Source organism: Calliphora vicina, chromosome 5, assembly GCF_958450345.1.
Source record: "Calliphora vicina chromosome 5, idCalVici1.1, whole genome shotgun sequence".
Taxonomy (NCBI): domain Eukaryota; kingdom Metazoa; phylum Arthropoda; class Insecta; order Diptera; family Calliphoridae; genus Calliphora; species Calliphora vicina.
The window spans coordinates 47,714,569-47,741,510 of NC_088784.1; the positions used below are offsets into that span (position 1 = coordinate 47,714,569).

At 34.8% G+C, this 26,942-nt stretch overlaps 1 protein-coding gene across 2 annotated transcripts in view; it reads right to left on the reverse strand.

Annotated features, from left to right (window-relative positions):
* Positions 1–26,942, reverse strand: part of hfp (Poly(U)-binding-splicing factor hfp) — a 242,730-nt gene that overhangs the window by 116,539 nt on the left and 99,249 nt on the right. For both annotated transcript variants that reach the window (XM_065511292.1, XM_065511293.1), the window contains one exon: positions 17,125–17,360. In XM_065511292.1, the coding sequence (XP_065367364.1) occupies positions 17,125–17,360 (236 nt within the window). The remainder of the gene's footprint in view (positions 1–17,124; positions 17,361–26,942) is intronic.

Below are 26,942 nucleotides of genomic sequence, written 5' to 3' on the forward strand. Positions count from 1 at the left end.
TCATTTTAGATCTCGGGCTCTTTTCTTTCTGTATTCTGTACACCACGTCGTTTAATTTCTTAATCACCTTGTATGGTCCATCCCAATGGGTTTGTAGTTTGGGAGAAAGTTCTTTCTTGCGTTGTGGGTTATACAGCAGTACAAGTTGGTTTCATTAAATCCCTCAGAATTCGCTGTTCGATCGTATCTGGCTTTCATTTTGTCGCTGGTCATTTTTATTCGTCTGCGTACGAATTCGTGAAGTTCGTTAAGGTCATCTTGCTCTTGGGAAGTGTTTTCATTATTTGATGAGGGCTTAATATCGAATTCTAAATCACCAGGCAACTTGAGTTCTGTCCCGAAGACAATTTTTGCAGGTGTTCGAGAGGTCGAGTCATGAACAGCTGACCTGTATGCCAATAGAAATTTTGGTATGTGTTCATCCCAGTCCTTCTGGTGTGCACTGACCACTTTTCTTAAATATTCCTCCAGGGTGCGATTGAATCTTTCGATCATGCCATCAGATTGAGGATGCAGTGGCGTTGTTCTGGTTTTTCTTATTCCGTATAAATCGCACATTTCCTTGAATACGGCGGATTCAAAATTGCTACCCTGATCCGAGTGCAACTCCAGTGGAACACCATAGCGACACACCCAGTTGTTCACAAATACGCTTATAACCGTTTTAGCTTCCTGATTGGGTATTGCATATACTTCTGGCCATTTGCTGAAATAATCCATAACCACTAGAACGTAACGGTTTCCAGCATCACTGATAGGGAAAGGGCCTGCTACATCCATCGCAATCCGCTCGAATGGCGCACCTGAGTTATACTGCTGAAGTTGTCCACGACTTCTTCTTACTGGGCCCTTCGCTGCTATGCATTGTGGACAATTGGCTACCCAATCGGCTACTGCTTGCTGACAACCCACCCAATAAAAACGTTGTTTTAGCTTCTCTAAGGTTTTTGTCACACCAAGATGACCACCACTGGTACCGTCATGAAACTCTTTCATTACTTCGTTTATTTTAGAGGATGGTACATCAATTAGATTTATCACTGTTTTACCGTCAGCACTTTCCCATATGCGGTATAAGCAGCCATTTAACAATTGTAGACTATTCCATAGGGCCCAATATGATTTCATCAGTGGACTTTCGGCCGATATTTCATTGCGGGCTGGCCTTCTGCCTTCTTCTTTTGCCGATATTATTTTTGACAGTATGGGGTCATTTCTCTGCGATACAGACCAATCTGCACTGGACTCTATATGCATTAGTCAAACGTCAATGACACATTCCTTTCTCTCGGCTTTTGCGCAATGTTTGCATTCCACGTTGCAAGGCCGTCTTATAAGCGCGTCCGAATTGCCGTGTTTCAAACCCTTCCGGTGTTCGATGCTAAAGTCATAGTTCTGAAGCCGCTCAATCCAACGAGCCAGTTGTCCTTCAGGTTATTTAAATTGCAACAACCACCTGAGGGCAGAATGATCGGTTCTCAGTTGGAAGTGCTGACCATACAAATACTTGTGGAAATGCTTCACACACTCTAATACTGCCAGGAGTTCACGTCGCGTTACGCAGTAATTTCTCTCAGGCTTGGAAAGTATTCGGCTGTAGTAGCCTATGACCTTTTCCGTCCCGTTGATCACCTGCGAAAGCACACCGACTATTCCGTATCCACTCGCATCGCTGTCTAGCACAAACTTCGCCCCTGGGATGCTGTACACAAATTGGTGCTGTACACAACAATTCCTTTAACTTAAGGAATGCCTGTTCTTGAGATTCACTCCACAGGAACGCTCGCGACTTCTGCGTCAGCTCATGTAGGCTTGCGGCAACACTGGCAAAATTCGGTACAAATACTTAACTTCTTTCTGGAACAATGCACATTTCTTTACGCTAAGTTTTAGTCCAGCCGCAGCTATTCGTTTAAGGACTTCTTCAAGGTTTCCCAAGTGTTCATCGAAAGACTTCCCCATGACAATTATGTCATCGAGGTACACCAAGCATGTCTTCCAGTGAAGTCATTTCAACACATGTTCCATTAAACGCTCGAATGTAGCTGGAGCATTGCAGAGTCCAAAGGGCATCAGGTGGAGCTGGAGTCCAAAGGGCATCACTAAACGAAGTTTTCTCTTTGTCTTTTTCTGCAATCTCTACTTGGCAATAATCACTTTGCAAGTTCAATGTGGAGAACCATTTTGTTCCAGCTACTGTGTCCAGGGTGTCGTCAATTCTTGGTAGAGGATAGCTGTCTTTCTTGGTAACGTCGTTCAGTTTTCTATAATCGACGCAAAACCTAGTGCTGCCGTCTTTCTTTTTAACTAACACAACAGGCGAGCTCCATCCCGCTCCATTTTATTAACCAGCTCCTTCACCTCACTTCGTTTTGCTAGAGGAATACTTCTGGGCGCCTGCTTTATGGGCCTCGCTTCGCCAGTATTTATTTGATGCTTTACAATTGCCGTTCTACCTTGGCTTTGACTTTTTAAGGCGAAGACCGTGGTATGTTTCTTCAGAAGCTGTTTGGCCTTATTTCTGTCGGGCGGCGCTAATCCTCCTACCCATTTCCCCACATATTCCGCTAGTAGCTCGTGTTCCTTGGTGCATTTATTGGCATGTTCCGGGTTTTTGAGTCCTATTTTCATATCCGAAGTCAAAGGGGTATTTCCACATATCCAAAGTAATGCCGTGAGTAATCATGAAATCAGCACCAATGATTACTTCGTCCACAATATCGGCAACAATAAATACATGATTGACGCTAACATTGGCAATGGTTAATTTCACATTTACTTTAGCATAGATAGTGGCCGGCTCCCCAGTAGCTGTGCGCAGACTTACCCCACGTAATGATTCAATTGAGTCCTTCACCAAATCGGGCTTGACGATGGACTGCGACGCTCCTATGGCTATAGTAAAAATGTGCTGCTGACCGTTGATGTATTCACTAGCCGTAAGATTGCTATTTTTCTGCTGCATTACTGATATGGAGATTGTGGGGCCCTCAAATGTGGGAGCTAGCTCTTGCCCCATAGTACTAGCTCGTTTTAGTTTAAAGGTGATTCTTGTGAAGATTGATGATTTGACGGCTGGTTGTTTCTTGGAGGCGAAACAGACCTGGTACGTTTTCTCGGTGTTTTGCAGTTTCGCTGAATATGACCAGATTTACCGCAATTATAACATTTTACTCTGGCTTTGCTATGCTTATCATTAAACGCCTCCAAGACCTTTTTTAATTCGTCGACTATATTTCTCTAGTCTTCAGCAACAACCTCGATATTGCGCACCTTGCATATTTGCGGCTTTGAAATTATTTTCGCCGTTTCTTGCGCTAGTGCAAATGAGACTGTTTCAGCAAATGATGGTTTAGGTGTAGCACAAACCGCATGTTTTATTTCAGGATCGCGAATGCCATTGACGAATGCCTCTATCTTGATATGGTCCAAAAATGGATTGTTTTCCCCTGGATAAGTGAGCTGTAGCAAACGCTCGATTTCCAACGCAAAATCTTGTAGTGTCTCATTGGGTTTCTGGACTCTACCACGCAATTCCATTCGGTATAATTCTTTTTTATGTTCGCCACCGTACTTACATTGTAGCGCCTCCATTATGTCATCATAACAATTTCTGTTACTCACTGGCACGCTTTCAAGAACTACCGCTGCATTTCCTTTTAAGGCCAAAATCAATTCGATAGCTTTTTCTTCGTCTTTTCACATAATTCTAATGGCAACCGTATCAAACTGGAACTTGAACACATTAAATGGTGTGGTGCCATCAAAACTAGGAGCCTTTATTCTACTCGATGTTTCTGAAATAACTCGCACCGGTCCGTCTTGGCATTGAAGATTATTAATTTTCCTTTCCAGATCGAGAAATTTATTCTCAACTTTTTGGAATTGTTTTTCTAGGCCGTTCTCTAATTCGGACACCTTTTTGTCAAATTTGGATACTTGCATTTCAAGGTTATCTACTCTGCTGTTTATAACCACACAAAGTTCTTGAAGTTTCTCGTCTGTAGCTTTAGAAGTTTCTTGGATGGTTCTAGAATTTTCGTTCAATTTCGCTTCCAGGTTCTCGTTGTTTACTTTAGAAGTTTCTTGAACTTCTTTAACTTCAGACAGAAGTTTCTCGTTGGCTGTTTCCATTTTTTCCATCATAGCCGCGAACATTGTGCTTAAATCCAAGCTGCTTGTTGTTGAACGTGTAGAAACTTCCATTTCTTCCTTATACTCGAATTCGTAAGCACCGATGTCAATATCACGGCGCCTAAATTCATCTATAAGCCCCTTCTGCAATTCCGCCTTATTACCTGCTGTTGGTAACTCCAACTTACTCAGTTCTTTCTTCAGTTGTTAAACTTTTAGTTCCTCAAACTTCATGCTTATTATTTTGCAATCCCACTTCTGACACCAATTGTTACGTTTTAACCTTTTTAAAACGGGGGGGGGGGGGGGGCTTTATTTCCTTTAAATAAACCGGATACTTTTGATTGCAAATAAAAGCCGTTTAGTAGTTTGAAAATGGTAACAACTCTTTATTTATTCAAATGTACAACAACAACACGTTTATAAATTCTCAGAAATACAGACACAATTTATAATGTACACGAATTTACTTGAAAAACACAATACACTTTAACGCTCTCAGTTAATGTTTATTCGAAAAGCGTCTCTGATAGACTAACGACTGCAACCTCTGCCATTATTTATAACACTGCCATCTGCACTCTAGATTGCTCTTTAACTGTCAAAGTTCGAATATTCTAGATCTTACTAATACATACGCCATCTGTGGTGTACTTTCTACAATATTCTTTAACTGAATATTCGAATTCGAATATACAGCGTTACCAACTTACGATCAATGGTCAACTGAAAGCTTTTATTTAATAATGCCCACAGATATATTACAGTTTGCTATTACAGCACTGTTATTTGAAAGCATTATGCTACTTTTAAATCAGCCCTTAAAATCGTTATATTTGAATTCAAGTACAATTTCGTACCAATATACAAATTGAGTCAAAACTTACCCGCAAACACACATAAGCTGTTGGAAAGCTATTTAACTGGTCGAACATTAAGGTTGAAGAGGGAAACTTTTTAAGTACTGCACAAACCATTTAAGCTGGAGTCCCCCAAGACAGTATCCTGGGACCTTTTTTATATTTGATATATTCGTCTGTATGCCAGCTAACAATCGCACTCATACGTCAACATTTGCTGATGATACTGCTATTCTAAGCATTCATGAAAACCCTCAAGAAGCTTCTCGTTACTTACAAAATCACATTTGTAAGTGATTTTGTAATTAGAAAAATGGTTAAAACAATGGAAAATTAAAGTCAACGAGCAAAAATGTACACACATAACATTTACATTGCGTAGAGAATCATGCCCCTCTATTCATATCAATAACCAAACAATAATTCAACAATCGGAAGTGAAATACCTCGGAATACATCTCGATCGTCGCCTTACATGGAAAAGTCATATAGATGCAAAGTTGACTCAAATGAAATTAAAATCAATTCAAATTAATTGGCTTATTGGCAGAAACTCTATGCTTAGTTTAGATTGTAAACTTCTACTTTATAACATGATCATAAAACCGATATGGTGTCATGGCATACAGCTATGGGGCACGGCCTCAGCGCCAAATGTAGAAAAGATCCAAAGACGCCAAAACAAGTTTCTAAGAATGATAACAGTTGGCCCCCTGGTATATAAAAAATGTGAATATACACAAAGATCTAAACGTGCCCATTGTAAAAACTGAGACGCCAAAACAAGTTTCTAAGAAGTATCACAGTTGCCCCCTGGTATATAAAAAATGCGAATATACACAAAGATCTAAACGTGTCCCTTGTAAAAACTGAGATCACGAAAAATGCAGAAAATATTTAAAAAACATATTAGTTAACCGTGGCCACACTCGATTAAGAAGGAGGGACACAGCAGACCTAATCTAGAAGGAAGAATGCCAATTTAACTAAAACAACCATGAATACAAAATTTTTCGTCCGGCACTGGCTGGACTTATTAAATAATAATTATTAGATATAAGATTTGTACCACTTATTGTTAGTTCATTAAATAATGAAGATACAATAAATAAATAAAAATTAAAAAAAAAGTTATCACTAGGCTGTGTTCGGGATTTGATCTCCATTAGATTTTCAACGCAGTTTTCCTTATCTATCTTTCGTGTATTCCATTTAGTTCGAGTCGGATTCGCTGTGACATTAGTGAATGATAGATCCATTTTCATCTGGATATATTGTTGATCATTCTTCTAGAACTTCCCATTGCAGTGTCTTGTTTGCTATAGATGGTGACGCAAATGTTATGTCTATAATTGAACTAGAGTCTCTTCTCCTGAAAGTTGGGGACATTCCCCTGTTCAGAACAACCAGACCCAGATATGCAATCATTTCACTTTCTGCTATTCCTCTTTTATCTGTTCTTCCTGAGAGCTGCTGGTGTGCAAGACTACGAAATTTTCATTGCCTTCTTCAATTCTATCTATTGTAATCAATGGGTCACATATGTACATAGCTGATTTGCCCAGAGCATCTTGATACCAAGCAATGACTTCAATTCTAGCATATTGCTCCTATGTGGCTCCTATAACTAGTTTATTTATTTTATTGCCTTGATGAATCGTAATTTCGACTACTTTTCTTAATCAGACAAGACGACACAATCGTCTAACAGAATTGGGACATTAATAACGATAAGCCATAGTAGTGGAGAGATCACACCTCCCTGTGGTGTTCCTCGCCTTACTTGCTTGGACTTAACGCTATTACCAAGATTTGCTGTAACTATTATTGAATTCAACATGGATACTAACCAGTCGCTGATGTACTCTTCAACATATAGGTTAATAAGAGCTTGTTGAATTGCAGGAGTAGTTACATTATTGAAAGCACCCTCTATATCCAGAAAGGCTGCCACTGTGTATTGTTTAAATTCGAAGGATCTCTCTATAACTCTTACGACTTCATGCAGAGCTGTCTCTGTAGGGTCACTTTAAGGTAGGCGTGCTGACTGCTTGAGAGCCGTGTTGTGCCCTCTAGTCGATGCCTTATATGAGTCTTTCCAACGTTTTAAGTTAGAAAAATGAAAGACTAATTGGACGAAAGTCCTTCGCATTCTCATGACTTCTTCAAAAACCAGGTGACTTTCTATGTGGATAGTCATGCAGCATTAAAGACTTGAATGGTCACAACTAGTCATAATGGTCATAACATATGAGTTAGGTATTTATCCGTTTCAGACAATTTTAAGAATATTTGCATATTTGGCTCTTTATAGCAAATTTTTTAATATTTTGTTTGCATTGTAACTTTTTCTTTCTATATTTTATTATTTTGTTAACTCCCAGCTTAGGCCTATTATTACAACTTACTTAAAGGTATGATGTTATCGAACAGATATGTATTTGGGTATTATAAGTTTTATTTAATCTAAAGGGAAGATAATCTATAATAAACCACAGGATAGTATTGGATGAGATTATGCTCCGGACTAACTGATTCCATTGGCCAAAAATAAAAAATCAAAGTGAAAAGTTTGTCACCAAATGTGTCATCACTATTTCTTACAATACAAGGTTTTAATATTTATAGTTGTTTTTTTTATTCCAACTGTACTGTAGCTTCTAAAGTGAGAGCATCTTGAAAAAAGTGGAAAATTAAGTGCAACATTAAATTCATTAAAACCGTATAAAAAAATGTGTGTTAAAATAAATCAAAACGAATATTGAATTCAATGTGTTTAGCTTGTTGTGTATTTTCTATAAAAAATAATATTTGCCCAGTGTCATTGTTAGTGCTCGTTCGTCCATATATTTCAATTTCAACTACAGTTTTAGTTGTGTTCGCCCTGAAATCTGCAATGGAATTTTTTTTGTTTTATTAGTTAATATTCCAAGATTCTAAAATTTGTAATAACTGATGCCCCCTTTTTTAATGTCCAACTATGACCTTTTGACAAGTTTTTTTACACTTTATTATTTAGAATGACAATTTTAAAAAACGTTGAAAATTTCATTGAGTTTTGTTAATAAATAAAGATTTTATTACATATTACATATTCATTGAGATTCTAAAACTAAAATTTGTATCAAAATTTTAATAGGATTGCAAATATTAGAAACAATATACAGTGGGAACAACAATACAACGATAGTTGTGGATTAAACAAAATAAAACAAGTAAGAAAGTATAGTCGGTCAAGCCCGACCATATGATACCCTACACCAATATAATTATGGACCAATCGCAATAAAATTAGGTGACATGACTTCTGTATATATGAAACCTATTTGTGTTGAATATTATTAGAATACCAACATCTTTATGAAATCTACACTCATTAAAATGATTTTCGGAAGTGGGCATTATATGGGAGCTATGACTAATTATGGACCGATCGTTATAAAATATAGTGACATGACTTTTGTATATACAGTGAGGCCTCGATTATCCGTGATTCGATTAACCGGCAACATCAATTATCCGGGAAATAAAATGAAAATATTTTTGGATCGATTTCAACTTTTTTGCATCGATTAACCGTAATTAACTCTATGATCCGGGATTATAAGCAACATTTTTTTCGATTATTTTTGAACAATCAAACACAATGGCCCATAATCATAGTCAAACACTAAAGTCGGTTCTTTTTAAAAACAACTTTAAAATAAAAACCTGCTTTTTATTAATTTGCAACCATAGTCAAAATTAAAGTATGTTTTAAATTGAACCGACTTTAACTGGGTGCCACCGCAAATGTAGAAAATGTTTTCATACAATATACAACAAAAAACAGACAAGTGGCAACGATGAACAACTGACAAAATTAAAAAAAAATCCAAAAAACGTAAACAATAAAAGTAACCGGGGCATCTAAAAAAAGAAAGTTGTTTGTTGTGGAAAATTGGAAAAGATAACATTAATATCATAATTACGATATAAACATTTTTTATTTTGTGACGAACTTTTTTACTCGGCGAAGAACAGCTGATGCTGTTGTTAAACGAGTTAAAAACAACTTTAGCTAGTTTTATATTTAGAGTCGACTTCAGCGTCAGAAATATACTTTAACTTGTCTATGATAGACCTAAATTCCACTCTTAAGTAAAGTTGAGTTTAATTCTCTTAAAATGTACTTTATTTTTGACTATGATTATGGGCCAATGTGAATAAATCGAAAAGGGGAATTCCCTCAACTTTCAAAGTTTTGTGTAGAAAGTGATTCTGTTTTTGGCTTTCGATGTTTCCTGAAAGAACGAACTCCAATGAAAAGGCTAAAATATTCCACTCAAAATTAAACAAAAAACGATATGGAATTCACCACCTTAATGCTGCAGAAGAAAAATGATTATATAGCTGCCACAATTTTTGTGGAAAAATTAAACGAATTCATATCAATGTAAAAACTCAACAATGAAAACATTATTGTGAAATTTTTCCCACCAAATGTGATGTCTTTGATCTATCCGATGGGTCAGGGTGCAATATGGAGCTTTAAATGTCATTATCGAAGAACTCTAGTGTAAAAACTAGTTACGTCAATCAACAGAGAAGAATTCAAGAAAGCACTGTTCTCAATTAAAAACGCTTGGAACGCTATTACTTCTGCAGTTTTGAGAAATGCGTGGAATAACTTACTCTGTCCAAATAGTAAAAATAAACAATTTTTTTATAAAAAAAAACAATTTTTTATTAAAACAAAACTAAATATCACAAAAATTCAGTTTGCTAACATAACTACTTCATTTTTAATATTTAAAACTGCTAATTTATTTTATAAAATATTTTTATATATTTAACTTCCAATAATCAACTGAAGGAATAGAATCCGGCAAATCCAGATTTTAGCTTTTACCTAATGTTGATTCTGTATAAAAATCTTCAAGAACACAAGAACAGCGTAATTTTTAATTACTGACTTACAATTTTCATATCTACAACTCCATCTAGTTGTGCAAAGGTTATTTATTTTATACTGTTTAATTTGAAGAGCTTGGCTTAGGCTTTTTAAATCATTATTATTTTCTGGTTTCGAAAAGTGAATGCATAAAGCCTCTATGCTAAGAATGTTTGCGCTGATGATATGTGTGAACACGAATCCACAATAATTAAGTTTAGCCTGTCGGATAAACAATGAACCAAAATGGCTTGCGGATTCGACTCCTTTATTTTAGCTCGTAAAAACCAAACATTACATGTGCTCCGTTGTAAGATTTGCATTGGAATATTTTTTAACTTTTTGTTTTCCAAAAATCCCATGGTTAATGTTCTAGGGCACAGGAATCTTATAACGGAACAATCTACAAATCCAAAAATATCTTTCTGCGACTTTCCAAATTTTTATCTGGGGTGGGCAGATGCGAGGATATAGAAAGAAATTTCTATATCCTTAAAACTTTGAAATTTCTTAAAATTTATTTAAATAGTTCTGCTCATTAGTTTTTCTTTATATGGATATCAAATGAAAGGGGACAATTTCTAGAAGTAGATCATTTTTTTTATTTTTACTTTTCAGGACGAAAAGTTGTAAAAAATGTCCTTTGAAAAATGTATCCTTTTAGATCATTGAGAATTTCCAATATATTTTTCTAAAAAAAATATATGTTGAAACCATGCATTTCACATGCTTAATTTTCGTTCTTATAGCTTTATAAGTTAAGCCTAAACAGAAAAAAACATATTATTAAGTTCATTAAAAAAAAATACTTTTATCGATACAACAATTAAGATTACAAAAATATTAGATAGTACTTTTTGGACTTTTCGGATATAAATGACAGGGGTGAGTGTTTACTTCAATACCTTCTATCTACTAACCTAAGTGTTTGCAATAGGGGTAATAGACCAACGTTCTTCAGGGAGCAGGTCATTGATATTACTTTGGTAGGGAACACTGACTCAGTTAGAATTCTTGATTGGAGAGTTTCACTCGAGTGCTCATTCTCCGATCACCACAGGATAGTTTTTACGATACAGCTTACACTGGATAGGGAAAAACCTTTTAGAAATCCTAGGAAAACCGACTGGGTCAAATTCAGTAATCTTAGTGACACCATACCACCTCCAGCAATGGATGGACTAAATGGTACACGGGACTTGGACGACTCGGTAGAGTTTCTATCCAGGTCATTAACCCATTATCGGCCACTACCAGAATCCGACGGAGCTTATTAAATTCCTTTTAAAGGCATGGTTGAAAAGCTCCAATTAAGAAAAAAAAATTAAAATTTTTTGCCCCAGGGTTGCCATATTCCTAGTATGGCTTGGTCGATAAATCGACCATTGGCCGAAAACGATATAATTTAAGAAATATAAATATTTGCATTTAATAAAAGAAAATCTTTTGTTTGAAGGAAAATATTAAAGTAATGCGGTTTTATTTAAAATATCTATCATTTCTGAATATGTGACATTTAAAAAAAATGTATGGTATTCATCAAAACATTTGATGTGTAGATAAATATTGCACTTCTTACATGTAAATAAAGTGTGCTTCTTGCATAACTTACACCAACTATGTTTATGTTATGAGGAAAGTTTGTGGGATATTCTAAGTTCTCATTTTCAGACTCAGTTTCGTATGTCAATAGTTTACTTATGACTTCAGAATGAAAATCAATTTGTGATAATGGTTTGTTGTTTTGAAGTTTTTCTATTCTTTTATCACTTTCGGCTATGGAATTGTTATGGTTTTCTTTTGCTTGCGACAATATATTTTTGCATTGACATGTGGTTCAACTGTGGAGTTATTGTTACAACATTACTGTTGACTATCAACTAAAGGAACAACTTCTCCTCGCACCTTTCTTTAGATTTTGCAACGTAACATTTTCCATTCTGTTTTCACGTATAGTTCCAGTTTCATAAAATTTTCGCACAAAAAGACACATAAGCTGATAAGTAGAATAAAAAATTGTCAAAGGAAACAGTATGAAACTCCGGATCAAGTACGTTAGCAAGCAAATTTAAAACTTTTTGGGCACCAGGACATATGCTCTTACTATAAGATGTGGCTGAACCACCGTATAAAATAGTATAAAATAAGTAGCCCTTTTCTGAACATAAGCACCACGACTTAAAGCGGAATCGAATTGGCTTTTATTTTATAAACATCTTACATGAGTGCAACAAAACGATCTGATATATCCAAATTAGTATTATCGGCAAGATGCAAATACCTGTTTCAATATTGATAATGCCATGTCGGATTGAGAAGACCAATAATGATCGATATGTGGTAAAGTAATATAACCAGACAAATATAAAATTCCAATGAACCTACGCAATTCTGTTGGTGTAAGGTTAGCAGTAGCATTATTTTCACGCGCATAGACATTTACAAAAGCAACCATTAACGCAATAATGGAATTATCCAAATATAGTGCATAAATATCAAAAGGAGATTTAGGTCCCACAAAACAAAATGATATGTATTTATCACACAAAAATTACCCAAGGGTAAAAATAAAACATATGTTATGATTTTGAAGCATTTTAATATAATAAGAAAATAAAATAATTAAATTAGTATGCATGACGCTATATGATGGGTTTCGGCCATTGGTCGAATTTTGGACCACCAAAAATTACGGACTCTCAAAAATAAGAGTTTTATCATTTTGAATTTTATTTCTTTCTTCTCTTATAATTTGGTATTTTGTCTTCACGGAAAAGTAATAAAAATAAATTACTTTTTTATTTTTTTAATTTTTTTAACATTTTAGAAAAGTGACTAAAAATTGCATGTTTTGTTTCATCAAGAAAAAATTCTGGTTTTACTTAAAGACAAAAAATAAATATATCAAAGATGTTACAAAAAATATAAAATTTCATTTCCGTTAAAACACATTTAAAAAAATATGGTCAGCTTCTTAGATATTCACTTACAAAGTTGCTGGTCGAAAATTCGACCACCAGCCGAAAATGGGTTAAGGGAAGCCTACTATGCTTCGTGTAGGGAGCGGCAGGGACCTAAGAAATTCCGGCAACCATGGTGGAATCCTAGACTAATGCAGCTAAGGAAGGATAGGGATCGACTTGTTGAGCTGGGACGATTATCGTCAAAGCTTCAACACTTTCAAAAGGGAAACCAGACGGGCAAAGAAGGAATCTTGGGAGCGTTTCTGTGAGGAACTGGAGAATACCACGGAGGCATCGCGTCTACGAAAGGTACTATCCAAAGATCCAGGTACGCCTGGATTCCTGATGAAACCAGATGGTAAATTTACTGAAAGCAGTACCGAAACTTTGGAACTACTTATGGAGACACACTTTCCGGGTTGCAGGGATGATGAAAATGAGGGCTCCGCATCGGAACACCTTGCAGCTTCTCAAATCCACATAAGTGCATTAGTTAGCTCCATTGTTAGCGTGGAGAAAATTTCGTGGGCGGTGTCATCTTTTAAGCCCCATAAATCTCCAGGGCCAGATGGCATATTCCCAGCGTTACTCCAAAAATCGATTTTAACCATCATGCCATGGCTTATAATGATATTTAGGTACAGCCTGGAAACAGGATACATTCCTAAAGAATGGAGAGAGGTTACAGTGGTATTTATCCCCAAAGCGGGAAAGGTAAACCACAGTACCGCCAAGGACTATAGACCGATCAGTCTGTCATCGTTTTTATTGAAAACACTGGAAAGATTGGTCGATATCCATGTCAGGAACATCCTCTCCCCTGATAATTTCTGTAGGGCACAGCACGCATACCTTAAAGGGAGGTCGGTGGAGACTGCCTTGCACTACGTTGTCGGAACTATAGAGGGGACACTTGACAAAAAGGAGTATGTTATGGCATCTTTCTTGGATATAGAGGGTGCGTTTAATAATGTGAACATATCCGCAATAGTTGATGCATTGGGAGACTTAGGTGTTGATCAGCGGATAAGAAATTGGACAGAAAATATGCTTAGGAGCAGGGCCATTAACTCTAATATGGGCATTGGTAGGACAAGGAAAGTTGTGACAAGAGGCACACCACAAGGTGGTGTCATCTCTCCACTTCTGTGGAATCTTGTCGTAAATAAAATCCTTTTCAGGCTCAGCAGGATAGGTACCAAAGTAGTCGCATATGCTGACGACGTTGTGCTTCTTATTCAGGGTAAGTTTCTTCCCACAATAAGTGAACTCATGGAATCAGCTCTCAGCGTTCTGCTATCATGGGCCAAGAAAAACGGTCTAGGTGTTAATCCTGCCAAGACCGAACTGGTTCTTTCACCAGGAGATATAAAACTCCAGAATTCAGACCTCCACGACTGGATGGTACTTTTCTGAAGTTTTCAAGCGAAGCCAAATATCTTGGCGTAATTTTGGACTCTAAGCTCTCCTGGAAACGTAATGCTGAGAGTCGAATGAAGAAGGCTTTATGTGCCTTCTATATATGTAAGAAAACCTTTGGGAAGAGATGGGGTCTTAAACCATACATTGTACACTGGATGTACACCGCGGTCATAAGACCTATTTTGACCTATGGGGCTCTTGTTTGGTGGAGATTGGTAGACACTAAGACTCACCTTTCTATTCTAAACAAGGTGCAAAGATTAGCATGTCTTGCAATTACTGGCTCTATGAATTCCACCCCTCAGGCCTGTCTAGAGACGATGCTAAATATAACTCCCCTTGATATATATATCAAATGCAATTCTGCTAAGTCTGCTCTACGACTTAAACAGTCGAGCGGACTAAAGCATGATCGTATTGGTCATGGCACCATCCTACAAAAGATAGGCAGGCCAATCATAGGGCGGGAAACGGATTACATAATACCTACACCGAATTTTGACAGAACTTTTAAGACCAGAATACCGACAAGGGATGATTGGGCAGCGAACTCTGTCCTAAGGGATGACGTGATCTCATTCTACACTGATGGTTCAAAGACAGAAAGAGGCACGGGCTTGGGAATCTTTTCAGATGAACTAGACCTTCTGATGTCTATTCGATTACCCGATACCTGCAGGGGTTTCCAGGCAGAGATTTATGCCATCGATACAGCCGCGAGAAGAATCCGGGAACTGAATCTCGAAAATTCGACTATACATATCTACTTGGACAGCCTTGCATCAATCAAGGCTCTTAACTCCAACGTGATCAGGTCGAAATGTCTTCTCAATTGTATCAAATCACTGGCACAACTGACACAACATCACGTCGAGTTGATATGGGTTCCAGGACACGAGGGCATCCGGGGCAATGAAATATCTGATGAGTGCGCAACCAACGGGTCGTCCCTGGACATATCTCTAGCGCAAAGGGATATTCACACTCCCCTGGTGACAGTATCGAGATTGATAGATGAATGGGCTTTGAGTGAGACGGAACTCAGGTGGTCAAATATCATCACTTGTAGAATATCAAGAATGCTCTGGCCCAATCTGACAGAGGATAGAACTAGGACTCTTTTGTATCTTAGCAGGAATTCGATCAGGCTTCTTACGGGCATAATTACTGGGCACTGTATGATTGGACATATGTCGGAACGTATGGGTTACCCTCGTATAGCTACTGTAGAAGTTGTTTAGACGAAGAGGAGGAGGAATCGGTACAGCACCTTCTATGTGAATGCCCAGTCTTACAAGAGCATAGACTACTACATCTTGGTAAAGCTCTTTTCCATGATCTGGACTGTCTCAGAGATGTGTCACTAGTAAATATGATCAGATTTATTAGAAGTACCGGTTGGTTCCCACGGGGATCACAGGAATCACATAGTCAACGAAATTAGGGAGGGAAACTATTCTCACTTTATGTACGAATTTTCAGCATAAGGGAATAGTATTTCTAAGGGTATCACAATGGGCCTCAAGGCCTCCGAGTGAACTCGCTAAATTGCGAGCAACCCACGTAACCTAACCTAACCTTTTCGACTTGAACAAGTCCACATACACATGAAATCGTATATAGTAAATCTGCGTTCTCATCCTCTCTTCTGATCCTCTCTTCTTTTTAAAGGACTTCAAAGTTTCAAGGATGTACAAATTTATAAAAAATTAAATAAATATTTTTATAAATGTTTGTCAATATGTGTATCAAATAAAAAAAGACAATCTTTGGAAATGAAACAAAAGAGTTACTTAAATTTTATTCTTTCATATTTTAGTATAATTCTAACAAATTCCCAATTAGTACCAGCAGGAACAATTATTATAAAAAAATTAAATTTATATAATAAAAAAAATATTTAAGCTATACTAAATACTAAATAAAGATATAAAAGAAAGAAGAAATATAAAAATATATTATGGAGAAAAAAGAATACGTTTACTCTGCCGCTTGTATGGAGTATATGAATCTCGACATATCGACCAACAGTATTTAGCGAGCAGGCGACAAGTGCTCTTTCCTCTAAAGCGATTTTCAATAATTGCTAGGTCCTGGTGGAATCGTTCCCCATGTTCGTCACTAAAATGACCCAAATTATCGGGGAAAAAATCTAGGTGCCTATCTAAGAAGTGTATTTTCAGTGCCATATTCACACCCATTTCACCGAAGTTGCGAACGAGATTGCGGACGATTTCTTCGTAGTTTTCAGATTTTCTATTACCTAAGAAATTTTCTATTATGGCATCTAAACTCCTCCAACTATTTTTCTCAATAGGTGATAGAAGGTTTGGAAATTCCTTGCAATTTACCATTTTTTTAGTTGGGGTCCATTAAAAACACCTTAAAGTATAAAAGATTACTTAGGGTAATACAAAATAATATTAGTAGGAAAATTATCTGGGACATGAAAGAAAAAATGTTTAAAGGATTTTCCTTGAAATTTGTTGTCCTGAAAAATTAAAAAAATATTGTTTCCATTTCTGGTGACCGTCTTCTTTTATTTGACAAACATTTATAAAAATATTTATTTAATTTTTTATAAATTTGTACATCCTTGAAACTTTGAAGTCCTTTAAAAAGAAGAAAGGATCAGAAAATTAAAAACTGAGAACGCAGATTTACTATATACGATCTCCAGTTTCATGTGTATGTGGACTTGTTCAAGTCCAAAAAGTACTATCTAATATTTTTGTAATCTTAATTGCTGTATCGATAAAAGTATTTATATACAATCTTGGAGAATTCTAATGTATAGACATAAAATTAATACCTGTTGTTGATGAGCCAGGGTTTGCTTCATAAGAACCATTTTTATGCTTTGTTCCATAGCATATTTTTTTGCTTTTCTAACGGTGTCGTGTTGTTCTGAAGACAACTTTGGTAAAGCGCCACCAAGTAACCCTAATAATGCTGATCTAGTTCCGGGTCCAAATTTCACATCACCAGTTTGTTTTAAATCATAAATAGGTTGAGAAATGTAGGGTATTTTAGACTCCATATTTTTTCCTACATTGAATAAAAATGATTAGTTTTATGTTAAATGGTTGTTAATAAATTTAGAAGATGTATTCAAAAGATTTTAATAAATAAATAAGTGTGTTCGCGTACTTTCCAGTAAAAGTTATCCAGTAACTTTAATTTAGAGAGTAAAAATACATTTACTCTCAATCTAAAAAATATCCAAAAAAGTACGCGATAGAAGTTTGTCTTATTTTACTTTTCTTCTTTGCAAGAATTGTGTTAATTTTCAACTTTTTTGTTTTGTTTACATTTGCAACAATATGTTTTAAACATATTTTTTATGTTGATATTTTTTACTGGACAAAAAAGGTCCAGTAAAAAATATCATGTTCTCTATCTACTATCACTTTTAACACTCTCTTGCTCTCTCGTTACAAGTTTTTAAAAGTAAACGAAAAGATCTCGTAACTTCCAGTGATAATTTGTACAAATTATCAAGTACGCGAACACAACTAATGCCAAATTTAATGTTTCATGACAACTTTATTTAAAATTTTATACAATTTCAAGCAGCCAATTTCTATTTGTTGGGAATGTCAAAATAAAGACAAGTTAAGGTAGGGTCACACATGGCAAATATTAACTCAAAAAAGCGAAACCACTTTTATTAGCTCAAATTTGTTTGACGCTTTTACTCTTACAAGTGTTTTGTAAGATCAAACAGCATCAAATAAAATATTTTTTTTTGTTTTGAATAGTCGTAAGTAAAAAAAGTTTTTGAAATAAATAAAAAGAATTCAAATATATTTTATTTAGTGGTTTAGTCAAATATTTGCCATGTGTGAGTGACCTTACCTTAAATGTGTTATATTCTTATGTATCCATCACCAATATTATACGAGCAGGGATTGTTGTGAATTTTGTATAAAGCATATATCTAATTTACCCCATTTAATTATTTTTATATACATATTTATTATTAGAAAATATCAGTAGTAAATGTATTTATATTTTGAAGATGGAAGCCAAAGCATATCGTCGCCTCACGCGACCCAAATTTTTAGACTCCTGCGATCAAAAGTTACAACTTTATTAAAGTAAAGTGCCCTGGAGACGATCAAATAAGGCCGTCAATCAGTGCATATGTGTGAGTGTCGTATGCTTGAAGCTTTAAATGAGACGTACAAATAAATACGTCAATCACCATTTGTATTTGGACGCACTTCTCCATTATTACCAAACATTTCAAAGAAACTGACGTTTTTTTAGATAATCAGAGACGTAAAACACATAATATGAATATTTTGTTTCATCCGTGAACGGAAAACACAAAGCAAATGAAATTTGATTGTCAATCACAACAGGAGACGATCAAATAATGAGTCGTCAAATAAAAAAATCAAAACTTTTTGATTTTCATCAATCATTGCCGACAACGCGTACGTGTAGCCGAAAAAGAACGACTGCACGCACACAACTATGTTATAATTCATACGCAAAAAATTGCCAAGAATACTTTATTATTATTGATTTTATATCGTTTTTTGCTTCTCCTCTAAAATAAATAAAAGTGTTTATAATAAATTTTTTGTCGAAAATCTGTTACGCTTTGTTTTCTAGAAAAAAAATTCTTAAGAAACTAATAAAGCTTTTATATTTTTTGAAATATATCCTACAAGGAAGTTTTAAAATAGATTCAAAATTAATGGCAGCTGGAGGTGTGGGAAATCTCATGTTTGGGGAAAGGACGATGGACAAAATTAGTTATTTGAATATTTTAAGAGAAAATTTTAAAGCTAGCGCCACTAATTTGGGCATACAAGACGACTATCAGTTCTTGCACGACAACGACACAAAGCACACTTCCATGGTTGTTCGAGAATGGCTCCTCTACAACGCTAAGGAAGTGGTGCCTCACCATCCCCAGAGCCCAGATTTAAACCCCATAGAACATCTACGAGTTATTTTGGAGAAAAAAAATTCGAAAGCAATAAATAAAAAAAGTGCTGAAAGATATCATCGTACAAGAATGGTGGAATATTGGTGCAGAAACTACAAAAAAAAAACTGGCTTTATCAATAAAAAAATCTCTTAAGAAACGTAATTGCTGCTAAAGGACACCACATTCAAGTCTACAGCAGAGGGGGTCAGCAGAGAGAATTCAACACAGAGAGTGTCAGCAGTGGAGTTGAGATCAGAGTCAAGAGAGAGAGTCACTAGAGAAGATATTCAGCCGTATTTAAGAGGACACAAGACAAAGAAGGAAGTTGCCAAGAATACAACAAACACAATGTTAACCAGCAGTACAACTAGGCTTGCCAAATCGAATTCGGCAAAAAGCTTGACATTCAGAAGAAAAAGCTTGATTTTTCTTGACGTTAAAGAAAAAAAAACTTGATTTTTCTTGACAATTTAAAATGCCGTTAAATTAACAAAAGAAAATTTATATTATTTTTTATTTGGTTTAATTTAAACAAATTTGGTACGTTTTTGAATATTTTACAGTGTTTGAAGATATATAAAGGGTATTTCAAATAAAAACGTTAAAAATACAACTACGTTAATATGTAAACAATTATTTATTAACAAAAACAAGTAATAAAACTACATTTAATTCAGACTTTTCATTACTAAATTAATGCGCAATTAATTTTTAAATCTATTTATTTTGTCACATTTATTTGGTATTCTTAATAGCAGATTTAATCAAACTCGTAGCATCTGGAGTAAGTAAATACTGCTGAAAATTTCTACAATTTTCATAAAAATTTTGTATAAGGAATTTATGCTCTTTGAAAAGCTAACTCTACGTAAAATATTTAAAATGAAAAATTATTTGAAAAATTTGTATGTAAAATTGTATGTTTGGGGCTGCATAATTAGTGCCGGAGTATGCAATATGCATTTTATCGATGGCAAAATGTACAAATTTGTCTATCTCAACATTTTGAAGCAAAATTTAGAGCAAAGTGCGAAAAAGTGAGTACAGAAAACATCTTTTCCATTTATCAACACTACGACCCCAAGCCCACATCAGGTTTTGCAAATATTTGGTTGATCCATAGCTGTCCCAAGCTTATAGAAACTCCTGCACAGAGCCTAGACTTTAATGCAATTGAGCATCTTTGATAAAAGAGTCCTTACTGGAAGCATGGACCTCAATATAGCCGGAAGTAAGCCAAAACATGGTAAAACCGATTCAAAAGCGATTACAGGTAATTCGAGACAACAAAGGATATGCAACTAAATACTTATCGCCCACTTTTGAATACCTATTTTACTCTGTTCGATTTTTTGTTTGGCGCAAGAAATTGAGATATTTTGGTTTTTATACAAAAGTTTACAGTTTTAATTATGCAAATTTTAGTTTTTGTTATTTTTTAGATATATAGGTATGTGGAGTTTGAATAGAAGCGAAAAAAACAATATTTTTGAACATTTATATCAGACAAACTCCTGTCCGATTTTGAGTTTGAGTCACTGTATATTTTTGAAATATAAACAAAATTCGCCTATGTTTTTGATGAAAAAAATTCTAAAATTCCTTTTTAGCTTGACAAATTAAATTTTTTCTTGATTCTTGACATGCATTGAAAAAGCTTGACAATCAAGACAAATCAAGCCCGTCTGGCAACCCTAAGTACAACACACACAACCATTCAGCACCACAAACACAGTAACATACAAACATCAAGAGCAAACAAAAACGATTCTATATCTTCGCCTGTGTTCCAATTTCAAAATAATTACATATATAGAATCTCCTTATCAAGTGCTACAAAAAGCTAGCGGATATCAACATAAATAAGTCTCCTGGGCCTGATCAGCACTAGTCTTGAAGCAGTGTTCTTCGACGCTAGCTCCTCCATTAGCTAAACTTTTCAGCACTTTATACCGTGCCGTCAAATTTCCAGTATTTTGGAAGGTTGCTAATGTAACGCCAATTCCTAAAAAGGGAGAGGCTAACAAACCTTAAAATTATCGCCCAATTGCAATTTGTTCTGCACTTTCCAAAGTTATGGAGAGTATGGAGAGTATTTACTCAGCGACCGGCAGTATGGCTTTCGGAAAAATGGTGTCGTTCCATACACCATTTTGGCGAAAGTAAAGCGGTGGCTCTAGATATTTCTAAAGCGTTTGATAGAGTATGGCATGGTGCGCTTTTAGCAAAACTTATTGCTTTTGGTGTTGGTAATAACTTCTCTCGATTTATAACGAGCTTTCTCAGAGATCGCACTATACGAGTTGTTATAGATGGTATTTCTTCAAACGAGTTCAAGATCAATTCAGGGGTACCGCAAGGCTCCGTCCTTTCTCCTACTCTATTTCTTATCTTTATAAACGACATTCTACGTCAAACTTCCAACCCTATCTACTCTTTTGCAGATGACAGCAACATTTCCCATTCATATGCATTCAATTATAGACCAAGCTGGTCGTAGATTGGGGCAATGAGGCAAAACATGAATGATACGCTCAACCTAGATCTTGTGAATGGGGTTGTGCGAATAGAGTCGTTTTCAATGCACGCAAGACTCAATGTGGTATGTTAACTCACAAACGCACAACAGATCATGTTGCTCCATCTGTTTTTATGGGTGAAGTAAATATTAAGGAATCAGAAGCTCTTGATGTTCTAGGCATGAGTATTCAGTGCGATGTCCGCTGGACAAAACACATTTTTCGAGTGTCGAAAGAAGCATTCAAGTGCCTTGGTTTTCTAAAACGGTGTAAGAAATACTTCACTCCATCTGATCACCACTTATATCCGACCTAAAATGGAATATAACTCTCATGTATGGGCCAGAGCTTCGAAGTCTATTTTGGAGTTACTCGACCGCGTACAAGAGAGGGCGAAGATGCTTATCGGCTCTATTGATGCTTATGAGCTCTATTGACTCACTGTAACATCGTCGCAATGTGGGTTTTGTTTCACTGTTCTACCGATACTACAATGGTATGTGCTCTGCTGAAATTAGGGAACTTGTTCCCCAAACCCGTAGTTTTTTACGCAACACACGCTCTTCGGCAAAGCACATCAATTTGTTATCGACTGGACAGTGGATCGCACAACACATTACAGGAAAAATTCGTTCTTTAGCCGTACTGTCCGTATCTGGAATAAGCTTCCTCCTGAAGTCTTTCCTGTCACTTTCAATACAGGAAAATTCAAATCAAATGTTCACAAACACTACTCCCTCTATCCTCCCTCCCATAAGCTATTTTCCTAGTTCCAACACAATGCTTTGCATGAGTAGGGGTCATACCAAAATTAAGAACATATTTGACCATCTAAACTATGTTACTACATTTTGTTGAATTTTACATAAAAAATAGGAGTTTTTGGATGAACCTGGTCTTCTCGGTATCAACATTTTTTTAAATTTGTTTTCATTTAGAATATTTAATGTAAAGTTGCTTTTCAAAACGTATAAATTCCTGATACATCTTCTCAAGAATTTGTTTGGATAATTTAAAAAGAAAAAAATACTTTTTTCCCAAAAACTCCTTTTTTAAATTACATTTTTTGTTAGTCCAATAAAAGAAAAATGGAGAAAATCGGGAAATATTTGGACAAATTGTTATAAAAAAACTGGAGTAGAGTGGGTCAAAATGTTAATAATTTAATTTTCAAAAGGTGAAAAATCGCGCGATTTTTTAAAAAATGTTTCATATTAAGTTCAGTTTTAGTAATAATAAACTATTAATCTGACACATTTTCTTAAAAATCGAGGGATTTTTCAAAAAAATTTTCAGTAATAATAAATTACACTGTGCACGAAATTGACACTTTTTTTCTGTCAAGAATGGAACATAGTGGGTTAAACTAATTCGGATACGCTGAATTCAGTGGTGCTAACCGTTTTTTTAGGTTAGTTCGTATTTTCGAGATATACCGTTATTTCGAAAATGGAGGAGGTTGCACAACTTATATTCGCGTAACTCAAAAATCGTTTAGTTTATTGAATAAATAGAAAAACCCGAAATTTCGCTTATGTAAGGTGTAACAGGTTTTTAATCTTCGCAGTCGTTTTAGAAATATAAATATAAATGGTTTTTAAAACTCTTAATTTTTTCACACATATAGAAGTACAAAGTTCCAAATATAACAAACCCTAAATGTTTAAAATCTGTCCGCAACTTTTAATATTATTTACCTTTAAAACCATAATCTATTTCAAAACATTTCACCGAGTATTTTGTATAAGAAGATTATGGAGAATTCGGGAGAATTTCATACTTTTTTTAATTCTAAAGTTTTAAATAATAATAAAAAATCCAAAAATATATACATTTTCTTTAAATTATGACTCTGGCTAAGTATTCTTCTGAATTAATTCCAAAATATTATCTGTTTATTCGCGACAAATTTTGATATTTTTCTGCAAACCTTATTTTTATTATATACATATTTTATTGACTTTTTTGTTTGCCTTATTTGTATTTATAAATATGTACATACCCGATACATATGAAAATAAAAAGTTTTTAAATTGTTTAAACAAATTTTGAATACCATTTGAATACAATTTTGAATATAAATTTTTGAAAATCTAATACAAATTTTGTTTAGACGATGAAATTGTATTATGACAAATATTAATACTCAGTATTGCCATCTATAAATTCCTTTATGTTCATTTGTTGTTAATCTGATTAAAATGATTGACTAGAAAAAAATGTGTACTAAAATTATTAAATATTTTCAACAAAACCCAACGTCAAGGTCTGCCGTCAAACTGATTTCAATGTTATTAAACAGTATCGAACTTGTCCGTTGATAGAAAACCTGGTTCAGGTAGATGGGATGGTCCACATGGTGTTTTTAAAGCCAATAAATAGAAAGAATTTTCGATAGGAAAGCAGTCCGGTTAGCTTAGTATTCGGACTATTTGGTACGACAAGTTAAAGTCAATGCAGGATTAAAAACATACAGGACTCAAAAAGTTCATGACAGGAGCTCTGCTAAAAATTTATATGCCGAAGACAGAGCCCGGAAATTCAAGTCAAATTTTATACAAAAAATATACCTGCTGCATAATGGATGACGAAACGTACGTATGGAAAATTTTCCGCAGCATCCGGCGCAATATTTTTATGATGCTGGACCCAAAAGCAGAAAACTTTCCCAAAAGATGCCAAACATTTATTACAAAGCGGTCTATACTGAAATTTACATCAAGGAATGCTTTCATTCATTGATTTGGCATTAGGTATGCCACATTCAGATTCGTAAAAAGCTGGACATTTGGCTTTAAAAAGCTGGACAAATCAAAAAAAACTGGACATTGATTCAGGTTATTCCAAAAAACCATTTTCAGTGATGTTCGTCAATATAACGAACAGTTGTTTCAAAATAACAAAAATTTTGAGGGTGGTTCAAAAACTTTGAAAACGGTTCGCATTTCAAGTTTAAGATTAAGATTTATTACCTACAAAAAAACTTAAAAAATAAAAGTTTAAAAAGGTAAATTTTTTACTTTTTTGCAATTTGGGCGCCTCGTAGTAGAAATTTTTTTCCTCATGTCAAAAACTAACGAAAAATTGATGGCACAATATTGCAAAATCGAAAGAATTAAAAGTAATAAATTAAATACTAAAAACACTGCCACTTTATTTCGTTTTTGAACTTACGGATTTGGCCAATTCCAAACCTCTAGAGATTTGTAAACAATTTTGAAAATTTGTACAACATTCCTCTAAATTTGTTCGTATTAATATTTCAGCTCTATGACATTCGGTTTCTTTCTTTAGTATAGAGATTGTTTAATATAGGAACAACTCTTTCACAAAAAGTGTTGCTCACTGGTATTTAAAATACAACTTACTATGATAGTTACTTTGAAAAAAGGTGGCAGATTAATAATTTATTATTACTGAAATATTATTCGCAGCGCCTTAATACTTGGATTAAAAGTTTTAATGAAAAACGTGTGTTAAGGTTTTTCATCATTATCTCATATGGTGATTGAAACTGGACGTGTTTTATTTTTACTCCGAGTTAATTCGTTATTTTAATGTATCTATCGGAAAATAAATATAAATATCACCTGTTTGTTTATTTACGCGAAAGGACGCTTTTATTTTAATAATATTATTAAATAAATGTTGAATTAACAAATGTACTTGTTTAAATTCTACTTATAATAATTTATTTTTTCATTCAATAAATACCTTTACTAGAAAACACACATTGAGTCGTGTTATATAATAGGTTATGGGCCCAGGACTCCAAGTCGAGAGATTCTGTTAATAATTCCTAGAGATCGAGATTATTATTGGCTATAAATATGGCATCAACAACATTTGCAAGTAAAATTCCAATTTTCGATGGGTCTAATTATTCCACATGGAAGACTCAAATGGAAGCTCTCTTACATAAGAGTAGATTGCTGCAGATAGTCAAGGGTGAAATGGCTATTCCAGCTGAACAACTTTTACGTGAGCATTGAAAAAGATCAGGATGCAAGAGCCGATATCCTGATTGCGTTAGCACCAAAAATGTTAATGCTGGTGAAAAATTTTAAAACTTCAAAGCAGATTTGGGATTTCCTTAGTGAAACTTATGAAAGAAAATCAAAGCGACAAAAGGCTGAATTAGACAGGAAAATATTAAATCATAGAATGGTTTCTGAACAATCTATTTCAAAATACATTGAAGAATTTGATGAAATTTATATGCAATTAGAAGAAATGAATGGCAGAATTGATGAAGAACTACAAGTCATCATTTTATTGGACGGATTATCAAATAACTATAAAGAAGTTAAAGCTGCATTTAATACAGCAAATGAGTTCCCAACATTGAAAACTTTAAGATCAAGACTTTTAGAATTGCAAGAAAATTTGGATGTTCCTTCAAACGAAGCATTTAAGGCAAAGTATGGTAAAAAATATAATAATGCAAAGAAACCAGGTATGTCAAAATCCATTACTTGTTATCGTTGTGGCAAACAAGGGCACATGGCTAAAAATTGTAAGACGACCGTTAGTAATGATTGTTCTAATGTAGTTAGCTCTAATGGATTCGTAGCCACTCATGAAGTAGTTCAGAATGTTACTCATAAATCAGATTGGTATTTGGACAGTGGAGCTACTTCACATATGACATACGAAAGGAAACTTTTTGAGAATCTTGACACAAATTATACTGGAACTGTGAAACTCGCTGACGAAAAGGAGATCAGTGTAAAAGGGTTGGAAACTGTGCTGCTAGACGTTATAGTTGAAGGAAAAAGTAAACAGATAAAACTGTTTAATACATTATGGGTTCCTGATTTAGGAAATAACTTAATGTCAACTAGTAAAGCTACAGATAGTGGATGCGTTATAAAAATGGAAGGTGAAATGGCAAAAGTAGTCAAGAATAATGAAGTTTTAGTTGAAGCTCTTAAAAATAATGGACTATACACGGTAAAGCTAAATGAAATTCAAAGTTGTTATACAGCAAACACAAATAATCAGGATACACTGGAGGTCTGGCATAAGAGGTTTGGTCACTTAAATAATTACTCATTAATGAAATTAAGTTCACATAATATGGTAAATGGTTTACCATGTATTAATTTACTTGAAATTCAATGTACCACTTGCATAAGAGGAAAGCAAATTCGTGATAAGTTTCCC